This window comes from Paralichthys olivaceus, chromosome 13, assembly GCF_024713975.1.
Source record: "Paralichthys olivaceus isolate ysfri-2021 chromosome 13, ASM2471397v2, whole genome shotgun sequence".
Taxonomy (NCBI): domain Eukaryota; kingdom Metazoa; phylum Chordata; class Actinopteri; order Pleuronectiformes; family Paralichthyidae; genus Paralichthys; species Paralichthys olivaceus.
The window spans coordinates 18,664,544-18,689,860 of record NC_091105.1 but is presented as its reverse complement, the minus strand read 5'-3'; the positions used below and the strand labels follow the sequence as shown (position 1 = coordinate 18,689,860).

General features: G+C 40.3%; 1 protein-coding gene across 13 annotated transcripts in view; it reads right to left on the bottom strand.

Moving 5' to 3' along the window:
- adgrb1a (adhesion G protein-coupled receptor B1a) overlaps positions 1-25,317 on the bottom strand; it is a 151,561-nt gene that overhangs the window by 17,977 nt on the left and 108,267 nt on the right. For 11 of the 13 annotated variants that reach the window (XM_069537284.1, XM_069537275.1, XM_069537274.1 and 8 more), the window contains 7 exons: positions 17,958-18,084; positions 7,152-7,255; positions 5,868-5,970; positions 5,209-5,359; positions 5,049-5,118; positions 4,723-4,789; positions 2,589-2,674 (listed from right to left, as the gene is read on the bottom strand). In XM_069537284.1, the coding sequence (XP_069393385.1) occupies positions 2,589-2,674; positions 4,723-4,789; positions 5,049-5,118; positions 5,209-5,359; positions 5,868-5,970; positions 7,152-7,255; positions 17,958-18,084 (708 nt within the window). Of the gene's footprint in view, positions 1-827; positions 888-2,588; positions 2,675-4,722; positions 4,790-5,048; positions 5,119-5,208; positions 5,360-5,867; positions 5,971-7,151; positions 7,256-17,957; positions 18,085-25,317 lie in introns of all 13 variants that reach the window. The other 2 variants (XM_069537279.1, XM_069537280.1) reach the window with 1 other exon arrangement.

Sequence of the window (25,317 nt, the reverse complement as noted above, 5' to 3'; positions counted from 1 at the left end):
TCTTGTTATCAAATGATGTGAGGTTATGTTATCACACCCTTACATTGAGGACTAGACAGCCGAAGCAAAGCAATGCCCATCAAGGTTAGTGAGAAAGTTAGACTGCACCTCTTTCCCTCAATACATTGACTTCATTCACTTTAAGACGTAAGGGAACCACGGATCTTGTTCTCAGTAATTTTTGAAGGCCATTAAATCTATGAGGTATGCCTTAGAAAAAAACGCAGGCCACACCAGCTTTTCAGAGTGAGCTTCACTGTTTATACCCAATTGATAGAAAATAAAAAATTGCTTCTCTGGATGTCCACCATAAACCTTGAACTCACATTACTTTGTCACACACACTGCTCTCAGGGTCAAGAACTGGTTTCTAGGCTCCAGTCCAAAATCTAGCTGTTAGTAGAAAGTTCAAATTCACCTGAAAGAAAGGCGAATGAATCCACGCGATAATCTGACATAAGTACGAGTTACTGCATCAGCAGTTGAATACTTATAATATTGTCTACCCACTAACCTCACACACACCCATTTCCACACCATTCAAATGATCAGAAAATATTAATATTACTGCAACTAGCATTTGTTATTGTTAAGAAAGTCGAGGTTTTTCTAAAAGCATCCAGAAATGGTCAGAATCTGAGGCAATAATGTGTTATGTCTATCCAGCTGACAGGAGCTATTGGTCAATGGTGAAATAGTGAGGTAAATAGGCAGGAAATAAAAGTAAGCCAATCAGAGTTGCTTGCTAGAGGATTCAGCAGTTTTGGTGATGGGCAAGGCTGGTAGCCATACGTTAAGAAGAGGGTGGGATGGGCAGGTATTTTTACCCAATCACTGATGACATGGGAGGGGGCTTCTGAGACTGAAGTTTTCCTGATTGGAGAGCCCTGAGTGAGAGAGAGGGGATTCTGTGCAAACTCAAACATGACATTTCAGACAGCAAAAACAAGTACAGTAGAACAGAGAAATCATTGGAGAAAGCAAACATTTTTCAGAGAGAGAAAGAAAATAACATTTGAATGCACCAACAATGCCAATGGAGACAAAACAGCCTGCGGGGTAAAGGGGAGCAGGGTGCAGGTGTGCTCACTATTTCTGAAAGCTGACAGGCCAATGACATTTTAGGCTCATGTCACTAGTAGCTAGTGGCATGCCAAAAATGTTCTTTACCTAAAATCAAACTTCATGAAGTGCGAAGAAAAGTTATCAAAGCATTACACACATTTAAAGGTGCATTGAAATTGTTTGGCAGCTTGTTTACGGCAAAACTCAAGGTCAGTTGAGGCCGTTCATAGTGTTAAGAGGAGCGTCAAATGGCATAAAACCAGTGAAAACAGCCTAACGCAAAGGCTTAGTGTTAGCAAGGAGGCTGGTCAAATTTGTTCCAGGGTTTTCTTTTGTTAGAGTTAGAACAGGTTTAAAACCTGGTAAGACCACAGGTTTATAGACTATTTTTAAGATGCAGTGTGGAGCCAGAAGTTGTTGGTCAAGAAATCTTACAAAGCTTACAGACACTTGCTAGACTTTGTAGGGGACTGCACACTGCAACACTTTCTCCATTTTTAGTTCTGGCCAATAGTTAAGCCTGGATTTGATTTGCCCTGGGAGATCCTATCAACAATGCTATCAACAAAACAACTGAACACTCGCGAGCAATAATGTGCATTTTGTGGAGGTAAAGGGGAAAGGCATTTAGCACTAAATGCAATGTAGTAGGACTACTTTTTGCAGGTTTTTGTCCATCACCTGTTCACAACTGTTCAATGTCTGACCTGCTTTGAATCAGAGGCTTTGTCAGGAAAACTCTGTTTTTTTAACTTTGCTGATCTCTGAACGATTTAAAAGACAGTAGATCAGCAACCGAAAAAGATGTTTAATGGAAAACTATAGTTTATTACAGCTCGGGGTTCAGAACTATAGCTTTGGTCAATGGATCCATTGGTTGTGATAACGTTATCTTACAGCTTTATCCTACAGTCTGCAATCTCAGCAGTGATTTGGTAGAAAACAATGTTATCATAACCAACAGATAAATAGGATGGTTTTCCTTGTTCTTTCGTGAAGTCTTACCCTGCTTCCCTTTACTAGAAACAACCAAAGAGGAGAAAAAAGACATGGATGGATTTACAGAGCTTTACATCGATAGCAAACACCTGCAAAGAGCAGCTGGAGGAAAATGCAACACATTGGAAACTTAAAAGAAAGCAATGAGATGAGTCATTATCTTGCTCAGTCTGTGGAGGACCAATAACCAGACACCCTCCCCCACATATTCTCTCTACCCTCAGTTTATCTCTAACTCAGGAGCATCGATCATAGTCTTCGCTATATGAGAAAACATTGTCTTTTGGTCTTTTGTCTTATTTGTGATTAATTCAGTCACATTTCTCTTATCTTCTTTCTTTTCTCCTTATTCTGCTGGTGATATAAATTAAGTGTCATCCTCAGCCAATTTGGCAAAGTCTACAATAATGCCCTAGGATAGTTTCAGGTAAAAAGCCAATAGCTATGCTTGTCCCTCCCACTAGCTGAGCCGTCAGACTGGTTATAGGTCACTGTGTAAGATGGATGTGTGGTATAAGGCATACCCCGCCCTCTCCTTTAGTTTCATATCAGTAATGCCGTCTTTGGACACCAGTTTGTTAAAAACGAGAATCCCAATAACCATGTTAACCTGCCAAAGAGAAGAGGCACAGGATTAAAGCAGGGCAAAGACAGTTTCATCACTTCACCACATGCAGCACTACTCTGAGGATGATGGATGACGATGCTGATGATGTCCATCATGATGATGATGATGATGACATGCTCACACACACACACACACACACTGTACTTACTGTAGGTTCTGCATTGTGAATACAAGTAACGTATCATCTTAAATGTGAGTTAAAAACTATCAGGCACCCGATGAAGCATGAGAAGTAAATTATAGTTGAAGAGATGAGATGCTAACATGTAAATTAATGTTTCAATCTAGACAGCATGCTGAAAAAAAGTGATCATACATTAAATATGAGCTGTGTGAAATCAAAGGCAGGGGGAGGGGGGGAAACTCCTGACTGTAGTAATTCTGATGATTTTAGTTCTTTGAGCGTCTATTTAAATCTCTTGTACAAGACACTGATGCTGTTCAGAGTGAGCTGGGCCTCCAGTATGGTTGCCAATTGGAGCAGTAGCTCTTTATTAGAGGAGCAGCTTGGGTAAACACAACATTCAAACCAAGCTGTTCACTTGTAGGTGGGAACACAGCACTGGGAAGTGCATCACTGAAACTGTAGCGAATGGATTTGATTAGAGAAACAAGGACATAGTGTCATTGCAGAGTGTATTCTGCCAGCACATGTGCTTTACCTCAGATGTAGGTTGAACACCAAGGAGCGAATGGAAATAATTCACCGTTGAAGGCAAAGGTTTTGGAATATTATGTAATATGATGATTTTTTAACCAAAGGGAAGTGATTAGAATTCCTGCTGCATACAGACATTAGTAATAAGCTTAATGCTCTTCTACATTAAATGTCAGTAACATAAAAATTGAGAATATTAAACAGTAATTGTTTGGTAAGTCAGTTTTTGTGATCAGTTATTAAAAAGGAGTTTTGCATATGACATAAAGGAATTTATTTCTAAATGACTTTTATGGTTAAGACTGTTCTTGTGCTTCTTTAAATAGTGGCTGTGAAAGTTTGACCCTGAATGTGAAAAAAAACATCAATTACATTTATCTATTCTACAAACTGCTGCAGAGTCCAGTGTGTTGAGCTTGAATAATGGTTTGGAACAGTGATAAAAACAGGCTTTACTTATGTTGTATGTCCTTATTTATGATTTGAATAGTTATGCTTTGGAAAGATGAATATTGGTTGTAGGTGTTTTAAATAGAAAATGCCCTGGTGCTTAATTTACTTATTATTTCTATATTTTAACTCCTAACAAAAGGTTCACAGTTAACTTGTGCTTTTAGCTGTTCTTAGTTGGTGAACACAAACAAACATAAAATTACATACAATGATTAACAATGAAGTATAAACAATAATTAGGTGTTAAGCAGAGAGGCTGTGAAGAAAAAAGGAGATAAAAAGAAGAAACCGGAAGAGGAAACAGGAAAGAAAAATAAAGTTTGGGAAAGGAAATAAAAAAGTAAATAGGGAAAAAAACGAGTAAAATGAGATAAATAAGGAAAAGGAAAAAAGGGGGAGAAGAAAAGAGAGAAGTAGGGATTGAAAAGAGAAGGAAATATGGACTTGTTAAAGGCAGGCCAGAGGAAAAGGAAGCAAATGAGGAAAGAATGAGGCAGAAAAAAGATTGAGTATCGGTAAAGGAAAAGAAGAGTTAAATAAGATAAATGAAGAGCAGAGAGGGGAAGGAGCCTGTAAACAAGGAAATTAAATGAAAAAAAAAAATAGAAAAGGGAAAAGGGCAAAAGACGGACCATGTGGGTAAATAGTTTTGTGCTGGACGTATTATTTTCTCATTGATTTAACAGTGGCTAATATCTGATGTGTCTTTATCTGATACTGTGTTTTTTTTTATTATTATATTATAACGTTGATAACATGATATTATAAGTTTGAAAATCTCTGTATATTTATGTTCTGGTGTATACAGACGAGATGTGTTGTAAAAAGTGTTACATGAGCTTATGGTCTCATTTGATTCAGTGTAGAGGTGTTAAAAACAAACCATGACGAACGGACTAAAGATGAAAAAGGGAAATACCAAGACAACAGCTGCAGCAGGTCCAACAAATGCATAAAGAAGACCTCCTTCGAGAGACAGCCAGCAGCTACGAGAGAGGAGCAGGGAAATACAGGTGTATGAAGAGGAGGGGGGAGGACCGTGGAGGAATGTAAAGAGGAAGTATAGAATGAGGTGAAAGGTAGAGAACCATATGCATGACATAAATGGGGGATGGTAAAAGATAGATGAGACAAGAAAGAGAGGTTAATCATTCTGTGAAACCCCCGACCATAAGTAATATCCCTGCATTAATACTTAAAGAGAAGGATGAACAAAATGGCAGATTTATCGAAATGCACGCTTACTAGCTTGGCGTTCCATATCCCTTTGCCTTTGTGAATCCAACTGAGATCGCCACTACCAATGCAGGGAGACCTGGGGGGAGAATAAAAATGGACCTCAACGCAGGGCAAACAAGAGAGAGCATATCTGAGCAACACAGCCAACAGCACACAGAACGCTCACCCCAGCCGAGACACAGGAATCGCTTCCGTATGATGCGATTCCTGAGGCGACCCGTCACCGCCATGTACGACTGCCACGCCTCTGTCAGAACCCAGCAGAACGAGGACAGGAAGAAGAAATGAAGGAAGGCAGCTATAAGGGTGCATAAGACCTGAAACAACAGAGGAAGAGAGGAAGGGAACAACTTTACTGACGATATAATCAGGAAAAGAGCATCACTGTGGTGAAACATCCAAGTTTGTAGCTGCTTTCAGACATGCGCTGAACTACGGAGATCCTCCAAACATTCCTCAGACGGGCTGCATGTGTGAATGCATTTGTCCGAGTGAGAGCCTCCAGAATTTCTGCTGACTTTCTACGGCGAGTCCACTGCAAAAAGTCCACAGAGAGTCTGCTGGAGCGGATGAGAGAACACAGCAGGAGATCCTCCGCAGGATTCACCGCAAGCGAGTGGGTGTGTTGATGATATATCTAACAGGCAGCAGACGCAAAAAAGAAGAAAACAAAAAAGCGTGGCCGTACACGTAAAAAAAGACACCGACTAAGATGTCAAGAGAGCTTTTAGTGATTAGAGCCGACGCCTGCATCGATGAGCTGACCCAATTCTCTGGACATGCTCCTGAGGTCATGCCTGATAACAGCTTCTGACTGGTTCTTACCTTATTCCGCGTCTGCGTCTGTCCGATGAGAATAAGGGCATTGGAGGATATGATGGAGAGGCAGAAGTTAATGAGTATGACTGAGCGCTCAGACCGAATGTACCTGCAGGAAAACAAAACACAAGAGAGAACACTTACTGTGACTGAATATAACAGAGCTCAGAAGACTAAAGCTTTCACTTAAAAGCTTTTTTCTGTGTGAGATCAATGAAAAACATAGTGTTTTATGTTTTAACATGTACTTTTCAACATTATATTTACATTTCAGGCTAAATTGGGCAGCTATCATTCAACTGAGGCACAAACACTGGTCTGATAATCACACTGAACTGTTGTGCTTCCAGCCTGTCTGTGTGTCCCTGTTAGCCAATTTTTAGCTGCATGTTTCCAGCTGTAATGATGCTCGAAATAGGAGAGCCTGTCCTCACATTGTTCACTCTGGCCTTTCTTTCACATTAAAAAATGTCATTTTTCAATTGGAAAGAGCAACATTCTGCATCTACCTCTCTTTTCTTGAGAGTCACGCGCATGCTCAGTGATGTAACAGGTACATGTGTGTTTTCTTCACCCTGACCAAGACCTGACCTACCCTGACCTGATAGGCTTACAGCCCCACCACCCTGTAAGACATCCTACATTTTTATATTTCCTTTTATCGCTAAAAGATTTAATTGTTGTCATGACTTTTTCAAAAATGTTAATGGAATGTGTACAGCCTAGAGGGCCGAGGTTCCCCACAGGTTCCCCACATCTCCACTTATTTTTTATTGTTTGCTCAACTGTTTTGCACATGTAGAACATAATGTATATACAGTATGTATGTATACGTAGATGTTTTGTTTTGCACTTTCCAAGGAAAAATAAAACAGTTCCCAGTTTGTAAAATGTATGTTGCTTTACACAACATTGTTTTTCAACTGTATCACAACCAAATAGAACTAAAACTACTCATTTCAGATTCGCACAAAGAGTCCACACGAATGAGTAGCCTTCACAAAGTTTTCATTGTTCAGAATTAAATCTGCAATGCAGAGGAAAACAAAATCATTTATCGTTTGTGATGAGCAAACAAAGAGGATTTGTTTGATTTAAGTGTGTTCTCAACAGTTAAACTACTTCAGCAGAGGAGAAATAGTTTTGTATTGAAGCTTTTTGTCTTCTTGGAACACAATAATTATTGTGCTCATAATGTTCTATTGTCCATTTTTACTTTCTGTCTGTCAATAAATTATGATGGTAAAGTCTTTCTTTCCACACAGCGTGAAGCAGGCTGTATCGCCTCACCTCCAGACAGACACATAGATGATGATGAGCAGCAACAACGTGAGCGATGACACTCCACAGCCCACAATCAGCGTCACAGACGGGAGGTGTGTCTTGTCCATGTTCTGAAAAACACAGAGAGAGCACAAAGGATAAAAAAGTTTTCAGAGGTTACACGTCCAGATAATGACACAATCAAGATTCGTTGGCTGATCAGATTTGATCATGTCCTCAACTAACTGCACACAGAGAGCAACATTTCCATATGTGCATTTTAAAATAAATTAGAAAATGATCACAACCAAACAAAGTCAGAGAGCAACAATGTCAGAGTCTCACAGATCCATGGTGTTTGACATGAGCTGTAAACAGATGAATGCAATGGCAGCAAAAGTCCCCGGTGTTTGCTGAGGGCTCATCTCCTAACTGGGTCATTGGTGCAGTGAACTATTTGTTTCCATGACACCACTTTAGTCTCTAAAGCAGTTTGCATTGGGTCTGGACTTTCTGCAGAGGTTACATTTCACACAGGAGATTCTCAGCTCAGGTGCATTTACAACATCACAGAAATGTCCAGAGCGGCAGGTGAGGGGTCGTGCAGCAGGCAGAGGCAGGATGTAACGTATAAATTATTTTTTGTTTACATCACATCGACACTGGGATCGGCCCTTATCACCAAAACATTTCTTGACATATTCTCAGGTGTCTTCTACACCACTTTTTCCTCCTGCGGAGGATCTCCTGCTATTTTCCCCAGACTTTCTGCAGACTTGATAATACAGAAACTGTGGAGGCTCTCACTCATACATAAAGCCCCTCCGGAGAATATCCAGCTGGGGATCCCCTGCTGTGTTCACACATCAACTTCTCCTGGATTTCTACGGACTTTATACTCTGAGGCCAGGCAGAGAAAGTCTATTGAAAGTAAGAGGCGTCTCAATTGGACATTTGCGCTCACACATGCACCTCCTCTGGAAAGAATATGGAGGAACAGCACAGTCCAGTGAATGGCTGAAAGCAGCTTAAGGTCCTTCATGCCCATGCAGTCTGTGTCTAAATATCTTAGTGTAGGTGCCTTGCCTTAGAAGAGCACATCAAGTGAAATTCTCAGAAATTCTTTTTTAGTAATTTTTTTAAATCAAATATAATATTATGCTGATTAAAGTTGAAGGAAGAAGAGCAGGGATGGTGCCTCAGAAAGACACATTTCCTGGGGTTAAATGCAAATTTGTATAGAGTGTTTCTGATGTGATGCCACTATACCATCAGCACGACTTTGCCTTGTCCAGACCAGTTTGTGTGCGGCTGTGCCTAAGGCTGTTAACTGACATCAACTGAAACAAGTTGAACATAACCTCCTCTCTCTGTGGGTGTTGCAGCTTTACAATGATCACACAATACAGCTTTATCTGCCCCATTAAAACGTTTTTTAGGATTTGTTGAAAAAAAATGATTCATGCTGCCTTTTTTCTTTGGAGAACAGTTGCAATAGTTTTAGTTTCTTAGTTATGTGTCAAAGTTTGTGAGTGTGTGTGTCGAACACGAGTAGACTGGGATGGTTACTGCACCAGGCTGTTATTATATTAACCACTGGAGACTGCATATAGTATGTATCATGAAAGCATTTTTTTTAAACTGTTGATAAAACATCAGCATGAACTATTCACATATAATAAGGAGAACCTGATGCAGCAGAGTCTGTGTGCTTTATCGTTGCAGACATATACAATATGCCTAAACACATATACTACCATTATTGGAAATACATTTATGTATTTTCTAATAAATGTTGTAAATATTGTTATCTATTGCACTACTCTCTGTCCTAGAAGAGGGATGCCTAACCTGCGACCAGGTAGGGGTCTTGTTGAGGGTCAAGGGCAGAGGATGTCGCACCTTGTTAGGCCCTATGAGTGAAATGGTGATCGGCTATACAAATACAATCTGAATGATTGATTTAGTATTATTGTTCTTACTGACACCCAGGCACAATGAGAGCAACAATGGAGTTTATAACCAGATGTAAGTCCACGTCATAACATGCTATTTTTTTGTATTTAGCCAGTCTGAGATCCTAAGTTAATACCAGGTGGAGAAAAGTCATAGAAGTCATGTGTCTGCCTGTAACTTAACACCAGCATGAAAGAACTGTGATTCACTGGCCTGTCTGCTCTCTTTCCAATGTGCTGCACATCCGACCACAGCCAGCATCACTGATAATGTGTGGGGGGGTTTAGTCAGAGGCGCGATCAGTTGCACCTGTTACCAGACTCAGCAGTGACATCATGGTGAACTGATACCTGACTCCTTCCAGTGCACGTCTATGTCCCTGCAGCAAAGTGAGCAGTAACCCAAGAGCTATTGAGCCTTAAAAAAATGTCCAGAACACATGATTAACAGTGTGAGGAAAGCTGTCTCTGCAGACAAAGAGCCGTTCAGCAAGCATAATACAGACTTGTTGCTCATAATGTGTCATCGTAGACATGAGCATCTCACAATTCAACTTGAGAGACTGATGGTTTGACATGAAAATCACAGATAGATGATTGGAGACATGGGTCGCCCCAGCTGTCTAGACATCAAGCGTCTAGAAGGGTGATTGTTGTCAGTGTGTGTGTTAGAAAGAGTGTAAAGGTCAGCAGGTCAGCAGGACGAATCCATACACACACCAGAGGATGCACAGCACAAGCTGGGAACAAATTCACTCGGGTAGCTTTCAGTAGAGAAAGATGCTAAGAATAAAATTACGTGGAGAACACACAGACACACACACACACATATCTGGAATGAAATGTCGACATTGACAGCCTGGCTGTTTTCTGTACTCCGTTGTGAAGCAAGGTGACTTCAAGGTGATTCCTGAATAAACCACAATACCTCAGCTCGGTGTAAACACACACACACATATGCACATATACACAAACACACACATGCTGACGTGTGCCGAGTCAATTTCCTGACATGAACATGCACATGATATAAGATGGACTTGCTTTCCCATCCTGACAAGTGACAGCTAAACACCCATACATGCAGCAGCAGACATTGTCTTGGTTGCCATGGCAACACTGTATTAGGGCATCAGTAGCTGCAGCAGGGAGCACAGCTGTGTATGTGATATTTCAGTTTGCCAGTACTGATCTTTAAATACAGGCAAAATAATAAAAAATACAATTGAGTTGAGTTTCGTTTACAAGACACACATGAATACATTCACGTGAACTTTTAAATATCACCTTTTATCCTAATAGAATCTCATAGAGCTTGGCAGAAGAGATAAAAAAAAAAAAACCCTGCAGATCTTATCAAGATACACTTTCTGGAAGTTTAAGTAACATAGTTATCAACAATATAAAAGGAGGCGACACAATGAGGAAACCATTCTGTGAGCATACTGGAGAGTTTTGACAAAGTGTGTGACCTTGATTGTCTGACATTACTTCTCATAGAACCATTGATACAAAAAACATGAGAATCATGGCATGAGAAGATAGAGGCCCCTCATTCTGCACAGCACAACAGAGCTGTTGCAACAGACACCATCACACAAGACCGACAAGGCGAAGGATTCGAGCTCGACAGTGACCTCAAAAAACAGCCAGATTGATACAGAACTACCATAACCCCGGTCCCAAGAACAGGAAGCTCTGCAACATGGCCCTCACAGAGATCAGATCTAAACATGACACAGTCAGTGTGAGATCACATGAAGAGACAATGAGACACGCTGGATCCACAGAAGAACCGTGGCAAGTTCAACAAGATGCTTGGAAAAACCTCTGTACCTGACCAGTGCGATAAAAAACTGTGTGCAGGTGCAACAAGAAGGATTGTTGCTTTTTAAAACCAAAATTGGTGGGTTCACCAAATACTGATACGATTCAGATTTCCTCTGTTACACTTAACTCCTTAAGGATCACTATGTGCACAGTGGGAATTTCAAAACCGTTCACAGCTCATACAAAGCTGTGTGTGAAAATGCATTGTTTGATTTCTTATGCTTTTCTTACGTTCTTACTATATTTTCAAGATTTCTTGTTCTACATGTTCTCTCCATTAATACATATATAAAATGCGTTCTAAATTCTAGAGGGCCAGACAGGACAATGGAGTGCATATGCACATAATAGTGTCATTATAGAATCCTTAAATCACGTCTGTATTTGCAGCCAAAATGACCTGTTTCCATGTGGACTCTGAATATTATACCTGTCCAGAACACTGGCTTATGTACTGTATGTAGAAATTCAGTTCAATTGGTTTCTATCTATAAATGGTTTCACCTGCAGAAAGGAACTGGATTAATGCATCTGTCAATAAAACCTATCCGTCTGTGATGGTGCATTTTTATTGTAGGCTGATTCCAATAAATGGCCCATAGGTCTGCCATTTTTGGTCAAAGCTAGATTCTCATTGGTTTCTTGTGCTCCCGGTACTAAACATTATTGGTGACACTAACTCTTTTTATCCTGTGCAGCAGATCAGAAAAGCCATTAATTACTGAAGACTGTATTGTATGTTACCACACATGTATAGCTAATATATCATACAGCATGTGTCTAATGTGTCATGCCACTCTTTCAAAACTCGAAGACTGACCATAATAACACATCAAAAAAAATTCTTGGAAGCCATTCACCTGCCTGGTTACATGTTTCTGTAACAAAGTAAAACCAGACAGTCCTCACCTCAGGGGAATGCAGCATAGAAACAATCTTTGCCTCATGTCTCCACCAAATAATAGAACAAATTGAAGAAAACAAATAATAGAGCTGTGAGAAAAGTTTCTTTGACATTTAGACATGCATCGTATGGTGCAGCACTAACTTTCCTGCCATGGTAACAGGGCAGGGAATAAGGAACTAACGTCCACTCACTGGTAAAAAAAAAAATTGCCTGTATTTTTAACTTATACTCTGCTTTACTAACAAGTGTGATGCAACACAAAATGGACAAAATCCTCACCTCATGCTAACATGTTCACATTAAGCCCTAATGTTGATGTTTCGCATGTAAATGATTTATAAATTACCCAATACTTAATGTGGCCAAACACAACCATTCATCCAAGATGCTGGTGTGTGGCGTCCCGGACAGAGGAAGACAGTTTAGGTGTGTACAAAGGACAGGAAGAAATCAGCTCTGCAGTTGGTTTAGGTGAAAGGTTGGTGGACACAAGGGTCCCCTCCCTCCCTCCCTCCCTCCCTCCCTCCCTCTCCGCAGGAGATAATTGGCTGAGTTTATAGCCTGTCTTGTCTCCAGGTTTGATGTGTGCTGGGGCCAAGTTAATTAAATCCATCTGATTAATCTGCACTGCAGCAAGTTCCTTCTCTTAAAGCGAAGAGGGGGGAGGAGAAAAAAAGAAAAGATTAGGAGGGCAGTGGAATGGAAAGGCGTCTGCTGAGACAGACAAATTTTTACTTCCTCCTCAGCCAATGACAAAGCTCCACTGTTAGTCTCACGCAGTGTCCAATCGAGAACACTACCATCCAAAATAAAGTGACCAGGCTGCATTATTCCACATGAGTAGAGGCAGCAGCAATGCTCCAGGTACCACCAGGAGGAGCAGCATGGGATGTAACTTCCTCCAGCTATCACATGTAGCTGCTGCCAGTATTACCAGCAAACAAACAGGACTGTAAGCTGCACTGGTATCCGCTATACAGCAAAACAAATATATATATAAAAGCCGGATTGGACAATAAAACTGCCGCTGCAAACAATTATCAGCGGAATGTCATTTTTGTTTCCACAGTCAAAGTATGTAGGAATTATAAATGGGAATAAAAAGAGGACATATGTAAATCTCTTTTAAAATCTGGGACTAACTGGTTATTAATAATTTACGTTCAGAAAGTTAACTGACGATAGAGATGAAATCATTATCAACAAATTGGTTTCTTATGAATATATAGTATATAATTGTTTGATATGTGTCAAACAAAACTGACAAATACCCACTGACAGATGTAAACTTTAACATCCCACTGGACTCTGTACAATTGTGATGGTGATTTTTTCTCTGTACTATTTATTGGAAGACAAAACAGTTATTCAGAGAAAATATCCAGCACCATTAATTCATAATAAAATGATTGTTTGTTTTTTCCCCAACAAGTGGATACATAAATCATCAACAACCCCCTCTCACATCAGCTCAAATCACTGCCCCTGGCAATGAAGCAGACCTGCACCTGACCCCTAAAAATAACACAACTTGATGTTTTTTACACTTGATGCAGATTAAACCAAGGAAATTAGAACTAACTAGTCAGCCTTAGAGCTTAGTGCTGGTCAGTGATTTTCTTCGGAGCCAGGCCACATGTTTTCCCCTGTTTCTAGTCTTTGTGCTAAGCTAAGCTCTACAGCTCACACAGACAAGACAGACTGTTCCTTGAAGTTGGCTGTATTAAATTTCCAATATGGCCCAGTCTGCCTACTGATAAGACTTTTTCAGAAAAGGCAGATGAAACAAAATTAAGTTTAAGTCAAAAAAATAGCTTTCAGGTTACATAAGCTTCTCTTCTACAGAGAATAAGGCTTTGCATTTAAAAATCACCCAAAAAATTCAATCGTGGAATGTAATTTCACATACATTTTTGATTCCATTGTATCACATATCCATTTTTGTGCCACTTCAAAGGTGGAGCACAGATGACTTATGCATCTGAGTGTGCTGACACTCAGGTGACCTGAAGCCCTGCAGACTGTCTCTCACAATGTGGATTAATTGACCAAAAATGCCTTGTCACTGCATCGACAAGCTCCTGAAGCCACATTCAAACTGAGGAGAAGCCTTACGCAGTGTTACACCAGCAACATGATACAAACACAGGCATGCTCTTTCATCCACTTGCCACATCCAGGTCTAGCAGTGGCAGTATACCAGGCTCAAGCTTTGGTGTGTGTGTGTGTGTGTATGTGTATGTGTATGTGTATGTGTGTGTGTGTGTGTGTGGTGGGGGTGGGGGGATGCCTTTGGCTGCCGTGCATTTTTCTCTGTTTTTCCTTCCAAAAGCCTGCAGCAAAGTTGGACTGAGCAAAATGGACACGAGAGGTGGCGGCGAGGGAGTAAATGATGTAGTAAGCACAGGGAGAGAGGGAGAGCTAAAATATAATGTGGTCTCCAAGCATGAAAAATGGTGTGATGAAATGACTGAAATAGAGAACAGAGAGATAGAAGGAGGAGAGGAGTGATGGGGAAGATGGAGAGGAAAAGAGGGGTTGGGGTGTTTGTCATGCTGGGGCTGTAGGAGGCTAGCTGCAGACAGAGCGGCTGGGCCATTTAGAAGCTACTGTTTGTTGCAGTAGGCGTAATTAGCATGGTAGCCATGACTGTCTCACAAAATAATAGAATGTGGGGGAAGGGATGGCAGCGTGAGGAGGAGCGGATTGCCTTTTCCTCCATTTCTGGCAGAAGAAGCCATCACAATTTAGCTTCCCTCAGGGTGCATGGAGCCCCCAGGCTGCAGCAGGGCTGTGAAAAGGCTGTCGTCTGCACAGGTGGAGGCTGGCGACAAGGAGGACAGCAAACCCAGGAAGCCGCATTATTGGTTCAGCAGCCATACTCGAGGCTCTATGAGGCCGTTCTTATAGTTGGCGAAGCAGTGCTTTAAGCGAAATGCAAATGATGCATAGCAACATGCTCGCAATGACAATTTCATCTCCTATTTACCATGAGTGTTTGTACAATAATTGGTGCTGATCTAAGTAGCCCCCCTGGTGATATTTGGGGAAGAAGTATTGCATGGCCAATAATAATGCATGGAAACAAGATAATAAGTCGACAACTTTGACCTGTTAGTGGCCCTAGATCACAACTTGGGGGACAAACGAGAGTCATCATCACTATGGATATACATGTGTGTCAAATTTCATGACAATCCATCCAATATCTGTCCAGACTCGTCAGTAATTACACAAATGTCTTCATGCTGGTGTCCAGTGGTTGGTTTTCTTAAAAGAAATCCAAAGGTGAACAGTTTTCACCGAATAATAAGATTAATGTGAAGGTTAACAGATGACAAAAATAATCATTACAGACAAACAACAGAAAATAATCTTTAGTTTCAACCTCGTGCAAAACATCCAATGGAAGGACCAGGGCATTCAAGTTGGGCCTGTACATCCTGTATATCTTTTGTCTACCTGTGGCATATTATTTAACTTAAAAGATCAACAGTCATCCGTTATCCTTCATTTCTCAATTTATCAAGTGATAATTTGTTATATAAAATGACAGAAAAAGTCAAGGAGGCTTATGTTCAACATAGTTTCCTAGAATCCAAGGTGATGTCATCATATCCCTTGTACTGTCTGACCAACAGTCAAAAACTCAAACATATAATATATCGCTCGTACACATGTTATACATCACTCACAGGAAACAGCAGAGAATCTTCATGTGGCATCTTATGTTGAGCATTATCATCCTCGAATAATTGAAATGGTTAACTGATTATTAAAACTGTCAATAATGTTACCTAGTTCTAATTTAACTTAATTTAATCAGTTAATTTTTAAATCTGAAGCTTATAAAAAACGACAGCATTTTGTGAACAGAAAATTACAGTGAAAGACTTTTCATACTGGATTATCAGTGTGATGTTCTGCTGCCTGTGCATCAGGCACATATGCTTTGCTCCACAGTCGCAGTATTTGTTGTTTCTGCTGCTGTCACTGATGCTGGTGAACTGCTCAGTGTGTCAGCTTTCAGCTTGTCAAGGTGTGACCCCTCTGCCAAGGCTCTGCCCAGATAACTGAGCTGAACATCAGCTCTGGTCTGGAGACAGAACTATAGGTCAGCCACCAAGGACTGTTTTCATTTTTGATTGCTGTGCGAATGAATTTTACATAATACGATAAATCATGAAGCCAACACAATGTCAAACAGCCACCATACACTGGAACTACAGCAGTGTGGTAGATTTGGCCATCCAGCATTGAACACACCAGAGGAAATAACTCATTGATCCCTTTCTAAAACACTAAAGGGAGGAGGAAGCAGCTAATGCTGCAGCCAACACGTCTGCAGCTCAGACAGAACCAGACTGAAGCTAAAGACCTGAATCTCAAACAGAAATGTTCAAACAATTATTTGTGGTTTAAGGAGATTATGGAACCACAGCCAGATACACTGAATGTGTGCAATTTCCCATGACACAACATGACAGCTCCAAAAAGCAAAGCCAAAACATCTGGATGCCCCTGGTGGTGGGTGCAGTACAGGTCATAAACCCTGCCTTCTCCATGTTAGCAGATGGGACATAGCAAATATAAATGATGATTTCTGTCATTTTAGTTCTGATCCCACTGATGTATGATCAAGTGGTTTTAGTTATTTGATGCTATAAAAATGTGAAATCATGATTGACAGCTGAGACTCGCAGTTGTTCGAGGGCATGTATCAGTGGGACCTTGATACTGCGGCGACACCCCTCCATCACTACTGCACAAAATTACGTCACCAGAACAAGATGGCAGCGCCCATATCCAAGCTATTTTAGCTTAATTCTTGCACAATACAAGGAAGTGGTCTATGATCCCAGCAAATACAGTAACTCCAAATTGACTTGTTTAGCTACCTGTTAATCAATGAACTTTAGATGTCTCTCTCCACAAACATCTTGTGCTTAAGGCTTAACAATATTTCCAAAAAGGCTGAACTATAACTTTATACTGCCATTGACAATTCACTGTCTGTCATCTAATTAACCAATGTAAGACAAAGCACAAATGGAACACACCACTGCAGCCTCTCAACATGAGGACTATCGTTGTTAAAGCCATCAAACTGTACAGTACCTTGACTTAAATAAAAAAACGTCCTGAGCATTAAGAATCAAATGTGGCAGATTTCGGTGGCGAACCTTTTTCTCGGTGCGATCCACAGCTTCCTCTGGCATAGCCTTCCTTCTAGGCCGCGCAGGATGAACGGCACGCTGCCTCTTCTATGTCTTTAAGAGAGCCTCGGTGCCCATGCTGTTACCAGGGCAACTAGTGAACAAATTGCTTCCGAGGCAATTTCCAGTCTAATAATAACTAATCTCACAGAATGAAAATTCCCCGCAAAGACCCTGCCCTTTCCCCAAAGAAACTGGGGCATGTTTGAGTCACTGGGGTTCTGCTGCGATTTAAAAAAAATTCCATTATCTCACACACACACACACTGCTGGCTCACTGTGTCCAGCTGCAGCAGCCACCATGTAAGGGAAGTGTGTGTTAAGCCTTATTAAAACATGTCCCCTTTTTTTGTTGTGCCCATTATTGAATCGTCATTCAGCATGTACTCTGTGGGGCCTGGTTACCATGGAGACACCAGTGACAGTCTAATATGTTAAAATATGCTAATATGGACATGATCGTTGGTGTTTCATGTGAAATATGAAACGTGTTGGTGGTGGGGGTGCATGCAGGTGATCATCAGCTTGAAGGTAACGTTAAATCCCACTCACCATGTGTGAATATCAGCAGCTTACATCTGACAGCTTAATGCACAGGTTAGCACTGTCTCCCTCTAGGTGCAAACTGGACATGTATATATATATAGGCTATATATAATCTATAACGCCTATAATAAATATATAAAGCCTATAATAACCTCTTTCAGGATGGTTTTGGCATGTGGACACAGGGAGAGCGGAGGAGGAGGAGGGAGAGGAAGAGAGGAGAGGGAGGATCTGTTGATATGTAATGACAATGACGCCCTATGGAAAAAAAAACAGCTGATGCATTCACACAAAAAAAGCCTCACGAAAAAAAAAAAAAAAACACACGGTATTCGACACCTTTAACACCAAGGAAGTGAAGGGAGGAAGTGGGACTTACCATGTCGGGATTGAGCCGTGCTAAAATGGCGAAGGTGGACTGTCTGTCACACACGCATTTGGTTCTGAATGAGTCGAGTAGCACGGTTTTGCAGCCCCTGGCAGACCAGGATCCCAGCAGAGAGGAGCTGCACGGGAGAAACACACACACACACACACACACACACACACACGCACCAGCGCGCCCGCACACACACACAGGCGACCACAGACACACAGAGAAGCGTTGCGGTGAATACAGAGACAGTTCCCCGCAAAAAAAAATAAATAAGAAAAGCGGTTGAAATCCCACCGCGTTCCACCGTCTGGTTCATCCACTGTCCACCTCCGCCGGGCGCAGGCGAAGGCGCATGGAGCGAAGTGAATGCGGTGATGAGGAGGCTGTGAGGCGGCGTGCTGCAGCTCTCTGCCTGGATACATTACACCAGGCAGCCCCCTGCTATCGCCAACATCATCCGCATCCATCCATACATTATTATTATTATTGGTATTATAATTATTATTGTTACTATGATTGGCATTATAATTATTTGTAATAATTTAATTGTTAATATTACTGTTAAATATTAGAAATCAAGCAATATACTAACTATAATCACGACCCCTAATTTTATTTCTTATTAAATTATTATTATATGGATATTTGTTAAATACAACATTTTTTTAATTAAGTTTGCAATTTGAGTATTCTTTAATAAAAGGCTGCACTACAGTATATGGTGTGGCACAGCTAAATGCTGGGAAGGCATTTCACGTTAATAAACTTTTTTTTCTTTTTCATGCAACCAGTCAAAACCTGTCCGCTGGGGAAAGAAAGGCCAGTTAGGTAAAACTCTTCATTTGTGGTTTGCCCACAATAAAGCTGTACAACACCGAATAATTATAGAATCTGCTGTTAAAAATAGTTGGTGTCAGTGACCTCTGCTCTGATGTGAAATGGGTGCTGATGAGGCTCATTACTAACAAAAGCTCAGGATGAAAAGTTGAGAAGAATAAAATGTTTCATATTCTTTTAGATACTAATTCATAATTATCAGGCAATGACTTATTATCTTTTACTGTTTCAGTGATGATTCGATCTGACTTTGTAACTTGGTGATAAGAAGCTAAATAAAAAATATGACCTTTCCAATCTCAGTCATATATTTCCCCTTTTCCTCGTCTGTGTGTGTGTGTTTGTGTGTGTGTGTTGTTCTTGTTGTGCGTGGCTCCACTCTTTTGTTCCTAACATTATAATGGCTTTAATCCAGTTTCTGAGACTCTGCCAGGAACTGATTCCTGTTTGTCTGCACCTCAGGTTCAAGATCCAGCTCCTGTCAGTTTCCTGCCACATCCAACTTTGTCCTCGTCCCCTGGTTGGGTTGCACCTGCCTGACCTGCTCTTCAGCTTACCTGTTACCAGAACCTCAGTCTGTGCACTACCAGTCTTCTGTGCGTCATCGTCTCAAAAACTATAGCACACTCAGTCCTAAAACTCTTTACCTTGTTTTACAATAAAAGTCCTAAACATGTATCTGATTCCGTGTTCAGTTACTCCAGTTCAAACAATGCATTACTTTCAGTTTTAGACTTGAGGTAAAAGACAGTTTATAGTTTTGACTATTACTTCATAATTTTACCCAACATTTACATATGTGTTGTTGTTTTTCTTTCTAGGGGAGTTGTGCCTTTGTCGTAAAATTGAATACAAATTAAAAATAAGTTGACATTATTATAATTATCTGAATAAAATAATCAAGTAAATTTAAAAGCAGCAGTGTTTTTATATACATAGTGTATACTTTAACTATGTGACTTAAATATATTGAGTACTTTTATCATAAAGTATAATCTTTGAGCCAACAATCAAAAACATCCAGTATACTATATGTCACATATCAACTTGACTCTCACATTATCACTATAATATGCAGTTCATCATGAGTTATTCTCACCTATACACAGAACACCAGCCATCCAAATATGTGTTTATATGTGAATCAAAGCAGGAGCCTACAACACATTGTTCCTGTAGGATTTGCTAATTTGACACCGCTGGCAATTAGACAGCAAAGCTCCATTTGACTACGCAGCTGACGCGGGCTGGCCATACATTAATCTGCTTCAGCGCACAGAGAAATTAAGCAAATAAGTCAAATTGATGAAAAAGCAGCCGACTGTTATGAATTAACAACAGGCTGCACCAGGCGACAGACTCTAATTCTCCTCGCACACATTTACATCAGCTTGATTGACCTGAATTTACATCGACTTGATTGAGCAGCGTGCAGGTTTTGACTCAAACTTGTACTCTGGCCATGGAATCCAAATTAATTTGTCAGGCACTGACAATAGCAGGCACTTGAAATGTCAATCAAGCTGCTCTTTGAAAGAAGCTGAGATAAATATATAGACTCAAATAAAGGATAAGCCATTAGAAAATGATTTATGTATGCATCTAAACCTTGATGCATGAGTCTGGTGAATACAAATCAGTTGCAATGCGTGCGTTTAACTTTAAACAAATTAGAAAAGAGAAACTGGCGGTCAGGTAAAAAGATGAATCTGATTTGATGATATCATAATCTCTGTCATGATAATAGATCCTTGACAAAGGACTTGCTGGAGCTTGATCATCATTTTCCCATTATGGGGCAGTTTGTGATTAGCTTGATGACGAATGAACATGTGGTTGATGAAGTTGTCATTCAAGCTTTGAGAGGAGTGATGAAAGCTATGTCCCAATTCAGGTGGTGCATCCTTAAGAGGACTCTGTTGTGGAGTGGCCCTGCCCTGCATCGTTAGCATCTTTGAGCCACTCTTTTTCAGTTCGGCCGCCGGCTCTACCTAGCTAGCTATCTTTGTTTCCAGGAGGAATGAATTCTGGGATATGTTGTCCACCCATTGGATCCTTCATTGATTGTTAATGGAAGGACAGATGACCAAGTTATAAAATCTTTGAAGGTACAAATGCAGCCTCCAAATGATATGGCCCTTGAATTGAGACAAAGCAGACTCACTATGCCACATCATGTATACATCACCAAGTCCAATTTAACCCCAACGTTCACAGCTGCATCACTTTCCAGTTCCATCGTGATTTGCCAGAGACACTGTTCCAGGCAGAGCCAGGTATCCAACCCGAGGCTTTTAGCTTTGCTACCCTGTCTTCACACTCCAGGTCCTTGTTTCCAAAAGCATCTAATGGCTAAAAAGAGCCATTAATGGATCATCATTATTGTAACTGAAGACACTTAGAAAATGATGGTTAATTAATGGGTTCTTCACACCCATTGTAGGAGGCTGAGAGCCCCTTAACAATGGTAAAGGTAAATTAATCAAAGTTGACTTTCTTAAAGTGACTGAACTATAAAGGGCAGCAGCCGAACTTCCCTGTTAACTGCAGTGTGTGTATGTGTGTGTTAGCCCCTGGAGGTGACTCAGTGTTGACATTAGCACATCACCTTTAACAGAAATTCAATATATTAGGGCTCAGTGCAGTTTCTCTGTATGGCTGACGTGATTAGGCCTCTCTGTGAGCCACACATTGGCCTCCAGACAGCCTTGCTCACCGTCTAATTGGATAATTTAGGTGCTGGTGTAGCAGCGCTGCATGGAAGAATGTCCTTTGCCAAGAACAGGCCACATGGATGAAAAGCAGTCTGCGAGCACAGAGGAAATACACAGTGGGGTCCACTTTTTATCAGAGCATTGAAAGTGCAAAAAGGTGGATGTAAATCCCCCTTCTGTCAGCCTCTGCTGCTTCTGTTTTAACTGATCTTTTTCAAATTTGTCTTGCACATCCCTCACCTTCATAGAAGTGCTACCACAGCGCAGAAGCACCCCTTTAAATATAGATTTTCCATTACAAGAATATACAGTGCCTTATTCATTGTCCTTATTGTAAAATGATCAGTCTATATATTGACTTGATTTAAAACTTCCTCAACACATCCATAGCCAGCAGCTACAAGGTTAACATTATTCAAATATTCATCCTCAAACAGCTGGTGGCTGGTTAGACTGGTCGAGTTACAATGCATTAACATGCTCTGAATATAAATACAGTGGACTGTGTGCAGCCTCTTCCCTGTAATGCAGCCTGTCTGTTCATATGCACTTGTAAACAAACATGACCCCTGCCCACTCACCTTCACCCGTTCTCCTATAATTGTAATATAGAAATTGATTAGTCCATAGAGGACCGCTCCAACACTTTTGATGAACTGAGGTGTATTAACATGAACTAACTGAGACAGCAAGATTGATCTGTATATGATCCAAAGCAAGGCTGTTAGCGACTGCAGTCTGAAAACACAAATGTGGAACCTACATAAAATAACCCCTCTACTCTCAAAAGACCCGAAACAGTAAACTGCCCTGTACTCATGGATGTATGTTTGAAGTCATGCAAGTATATGGATTGCATATAGCCCTCCTTTCAGACATGGACAATGACAGGTAGGGGGCCAAATAATAATTAACTTTAATTATTTGGTCAAAAACAGGAATTACCAAATATTCTAATCTTAAAACCATTACATGAAGAGATGAAAGTTTTTTAATTTTGATACCCAACCTTTCCTGTGTCAGGACGTTGGTTTAGCTAGAAGAGGAGATCTGTAAAACAATATTTGTCAACAGCTGAGGCAAAAGAGTGTTGTTGGTTTAATTTAATATGTTTCGTGATAGTATGATTGTGAATAAGAAATTAGAGAAATATCAATGGGATTTGGCAGATGTTTGGGACACTAAGTCTAATCGGTCAAATTTGTTTCATGATGACATGAATACAAACTAGTTCCCAGGTTTTCTGTTCTCACAATCACACATTTCCACCTGGTTTAACAAGTGATATGGATTATGAGACATAATCTGGCCAATGACATCTGATCATTAACCTTTGGTTTTAATAATCATTCTCATCTGTGCCTGCACTGTGATCAGATCTCACTATAAAAATGATTAGATAAACAGAGCTGGGAAACATTGTGTGGTATCATCATCAGCTGCTATGTACGAGACAATGAGAGGCAAAGATATCCAAGGACACTTTATTGTGAACTGGTGTTATATTACTAATGTTGTAAGAAAGTCATCAGAGCTAAGTCTCAGTATATACTGTTAATGATGCAGTCATTTGAGCAGATGTTTAGAGAATAACCAAGCAGGATGATTAAAGACTTGTGTTTTCATTACAACAGGCTATGATTTCATCATGTGCCTGAAAATACAAACAAAACGTATATAGTGTTATTATTAAACAGCATGATGTCCTCTATATTTGTTACTGTGCAGGAAGGCTGTCAATTTATAGTCAACCTTAGAGCACTGTGAAAAATGGGAAAAAGTAAATACTGGTTCTGTAATTATCTTGAACAAAAACTCACAGTGCATAATGGCAACAGTCGGTGCATTGGTGAAATTCATACACTGATGTATTGCATGCTCGATTAATCAGTAAACCAAGTTATTGTTCCCTTTGTTGAGGGGAAATATTGAAAAAGCAGCAAGCTGTGCTGCATGAATAATCATGCCACCAAGCCCTGTGAGAAATAATTAGTGGCATTTTGATTTTAACACCATGGATGACAAAAACAAACGTAAGGCGGACTGTATGAAATACAAATGACTTAAAGTTTTATCACCACAACTTCAAATCACCATTCAGTTTAGACAGAGGTAGTGTAATTGAGTGAAGCTGTGCTAGTTCTCCAAATGTTGTCTTTCCTGCATAATGGGACAATGCTGCACTGTCTCTTATCCTGCACCACGTTTAATTTATGTTGAAAAACAGAATACATAAATCTGTCATCTAACGTTATCGTTAAGGGTCACTTTCCAGGAACAATTCCAGTCAACGCATGGTGGGGGCATGTTGGTCACCATCCGTCTTTTGTCTCATTTCCTGTCGACTCTCTAATAAAGGCATTCAGTGCAGCTAAAATCATGATGAGGATTCTTTGTAATGAACTTCCACACATACAAATCGATTGCATTCATATGATTGTGTCAGTATTGTCAGATGTTCTCTTAGAGTGCCCTGTCAAGAAGCAGACTGATGCCAAAGCACATTAAGTTCAAGTATTTATAGTACATCAGTTAAGGCGGACTGTAAACAAAACTAAGTAATACTGTCACAGTGAGTGAGGCTGAAAGAGAAGTTGCTGATGGTCGTGTTATTGATTTCAGGAGATTGAAGTGTGGGGCGAGTGAAGGCCCAGGCTGCCTCACAGCTCTTATCAACACGACAAGGACGCCTCCTCCGATAACAATTTCTCCCCCAAATATTAACTCATTAATCATAGCTGCTGTCCAAGATGGATTTTAATTTTGCATAGAACATGTCTCCCTGCAGCCCCAACCCCCAACCTCAATATGCCAGATTAGATTCGTTGTCCTTGCTACGTTTCTGTCATTGTCTCTCCTGCTGTGTTGGGTCTCATGTTTGTGGATGGTGGATGTCTGAGAATTACCCAAGGTCAGCATTGTTCAAATATCCTGGTAACAATTCTTGATTAAAACTGCTTTAAATTCATTAAACTGATATCAGACAGAGAACATATATAAATTGCCGGATGAAAGTTATTATTCAAATAAGATTTCAATAACACAGCATTAACTGGATGATAAAGGAAGTGAAAAACTCATCGAGGGAGTGAACTCGGTGTCATTAACAAATTTTATCAATACGACAAGAGCCATGTCTTAATCATCACTCCTCTGCTGCTCGGAATTTCAGTTTTTTATATTCTTCTCAGTCACTAATGAGTTGTTATCACTTCTACATTGGCATTTTTAATTTGCTGCTTCACAGCAAAAGCCCATACTGGCAAAGGAAGGGACCACACCTTCTGAGTCACCAGATGGTCTTTAATGTGAAATATTGGTGCAGGAGTTTAGTGGTTTTAATGGGGGAAAAAACCCAATATATTTCCAAGAATATTATTTGCTCAACATCTCATCGTGAATTTATCGTCTTTCAATAAATATGGAAAAGGTTTTATGGTAACAGGTCAGGAAGTAGGGAGTTTTCTCCAAATGTTGACAAAACATAATCACAGAAATGTGGAATTAGATAGAAGAGTGTGCCTTTGATATAACAGCCTGGTTCTTCTGCAGATGAGGTGAGCCTCCATTCAAGAGCTTAAAGGGTTTTTGAATGTCACATAACGCTGTAAGTAGCAATTAAGTGTGACTGTGGATGTCTCGACTGTCTTGTTGAAGCCATTTCTAATGCTCTATTATTAAGGCAGCTGTCATCCTAACATCTATTCAGTTACTCAATATTTATCCAGTTTTCCCTCATAATCATTTCTGTCTCTTTGTTTCGCTTGTTGTCTTGCTGCAGGTCTATACGTGCCAAGCCGAACTTCTGTTAA